This window comes from Camellia sinensis, chromosome 7 (assembly GCF_055761805.1).
Source record: "Camellia sinensis isolate YWXY chromosome 7, ASM5576180v1, whole genome shotgun sequence".
Lineage (NCBI taxonomy): Eukaryota > Viridiplantae > Streptophyta > Magnoliopsida > Ericales > Theaceae > Camellia > Camellia sinensis.
The window spans coordinates 144,326,458-144,328,886 of NC_138967.1; the positions used below are offsets into that span (position 1 = coordinate 144,326,458).

General features: G+C 36.7%; 1 protein-coding gene across 1 annotated transcript; it reads left to right on the plus strand.

The window, feature by feature from the left end:
• The first annotated feature begins 496 nt into the window (after window positions 1-496).
• LOC114273590 (uncharacterized) lies at window positions 497-2,211 on the plus strand. Its single transcript, XM_028215400.2, has one exon. The coding sequence runs from the start codon at window positions 860-862 to the stop codon at window positions 1,973-1,975; it is 1,116 nt and encodes a 371-aa protein (XP_028071201.2). The 5' UTR covers window positions 497-859; the 3' UTR covers window positions 1,976-2,211.
• The last annotated feature ends 218 nt before the right edge of the window (window positions 2,212-2,429 follow it).

A 2,429-nucleotide genomic window follows, 5' to 3' on the forward strand; every position in this document is an offset into this window, starting at 1 on the left:
ATTTGGGAGGGGAAAAAGACAATGAAGTGGAGTAGAGTGTGAATAGAAGCAATTTAGTTGTCATTCATTCAATTTTTGGACAGACATTGAGGCCAAGTTTGGAAAGACTAAATAAGTGCACTTTTTGACTTTTCTTGTATTATGTGTAGAAAAAGTAGAGAGGAGATGTTGATTTACGTGATCCAAAAAAGATAAAAAGATGAAATAAGTGTACTTTTTTAGTTTAGCCAAACTTGGCCTGACTGTTGGAGAAAATTGAGAAAAATTACAAACATTAAGGGCTGAAGTAGGAGAAAACTTTAAAAGTTAAAGTGTGAGAATATTGAAACTTAAGGAAAAGTGTAATTTATCTAAATTTATATAATAATGTGATATTACATCACGTGACTGCTAAAGTGAGTCGTGGGAATAAAATTGAAATTTTTAAAAACACTACGGACCAAAGTGAAAAATATTAAAACTTAATGGAGTAAAGTGTAATTTACTTCACTTTTTCTTTCTTTGTTTTTTTTTTTTTTTTTGGTACGAGGGTTTTGGGCTAATATCTCCCTGAAGCTGAAAGGTCTATATTCAGAGCTTTGGCTTCTGTGGGTTTGAAGCCTTTCTCTGTTTTTGCTCACCTAGCAGTGTGTATGCTTTGAGTTCATTAACCTGAAAGTTTGTAAGAGTCTCAAGATTGAGCTCAATAATTCAAGATATAACAGTCTAGATTTGGGTACATGTTGGTTTGAATTTTGATTTTCAAGATACAAATCAAGTATACTAGTCTGTAAATGCGGAGTGTTTCCTAGGGTTTTGGTTGCTTTGTTCAAATCCCATTTTGCCCCCTTTTCTTTGTGAACCCAACATTGTACCGTTTATGATAATGAAATCTCATCAACTAGAAATGCTGCCAAACTCCTTTGTTGACTCTGAATCTCATAACCAAAAACCCAATTCCATCTTTCACAACTCTGCTGATCTATCAAGGGAATCTAGGGTCAGTGGGAAGGAAACTATGGTGGGAAAGCAAGATAGGTCTATTGGGGTTCTTGAGGTTTACATACACCAAGCAAGAGACATCAAAAACATATGTATATACCACAATCAAGATGTCTATGCCAAGATTTTCTTGACTAGTGACCCTGAAAAAACTGTTTCAACCCAGATCATTAATGGTGGGGGTCAGAATCCAGTCTTCAATGAGAGCCTCCGGCTCGATGTCAAGACGATTGACTCGTCACTGAAATGTGAAATATGGATGCTAAGTAGGATTAGGAATTATCTTGAGGATCAGTTGTTGGGTTTTGCATTGGTTCCTCTTTGTGATGTCATTGGGAATGGAAAGTTAGATCAAGAATTTTCACTCTCTACTACTGATCTATTCCATTCTCAAGCCGGTTTTGTCCAATTGAGTGTCACATACAATGGATCTTCTCCGGGGGTCTTGGAAATCCCTAGTTCACTGGCTAGGATAGATTCAGAGGTACCCGTTTCAGTCCCATGTGAACTTGATAAGATTGAATTCCCAAATCCAAATATTGAGATTGAAAATGAGAGGATGGTTTCGGAGTATTTTCGAGTCACTTGTGACAATTTTGACTCCAAAAGCACAGAGTGCTTGGGCAAAATCGATGATGATAAACACCTTAGCTCAGAAGATACAAGTGGTCAAATAGCTGATGGTACTTCAGTGGGTGGTCTTGGCAGTGGTGAAGTTTCTAAGCTTGAAACACCGCCAAGTAGTGTCTCATTTGCACTGCCAAACATTGAGCCTGAAAAAAAGATGGTGCAGCAAGAGATTGTCGATATGTACATGAAAAGTATGCATGAATTCACTGAGTCATTGGCAAAGATGAAGCTTCCTTTGGAAACTGGCAATGGACGTGCTGATGATTTGGGAGATACAGGCTCGGATGAGAAAGTACCGGTAATAACAAAGAGCAATGGACAAAGAAACCCAAGAGTGTTTTATGGGAGCAGAGCGTTCTTCTGATCTGTTTTATTGATTCAAAAGACAGAGGTGACTTGCATTGTGGCGAGTGAGTCGAGCGAGTGGTGAAGTGTCTTGACTCTGAATGTGTAAGCATGTTTTGTTTGTGTTTCAAACTTTATTGCTATTGATTTTAGTTTTTTTTTACGGAAGTACTTTATCATTTTCTTTAGTTTCCAGATTGTTTGTTTCCTCTTTTCCTGGCAATGAATACACTTGCAGAAGTCGCCATTGATTTACTTCTTTTTTTTCTTTTCTGCATTTTTATAATTTAGCTGTCTGTAGTTGAAGTTCATTTGCATTATACCTAGATGGAATTATTTCATACACTCACAGGGAAAAACTAAAATTCGAAAAGAAAATTCAGGCCAATCCAACACCTAATAGTTATATCTCACCATTTTTACAAAAGCTTATTGAACATGAAACTAATAGGAATGTACTTATATTCTTGTTC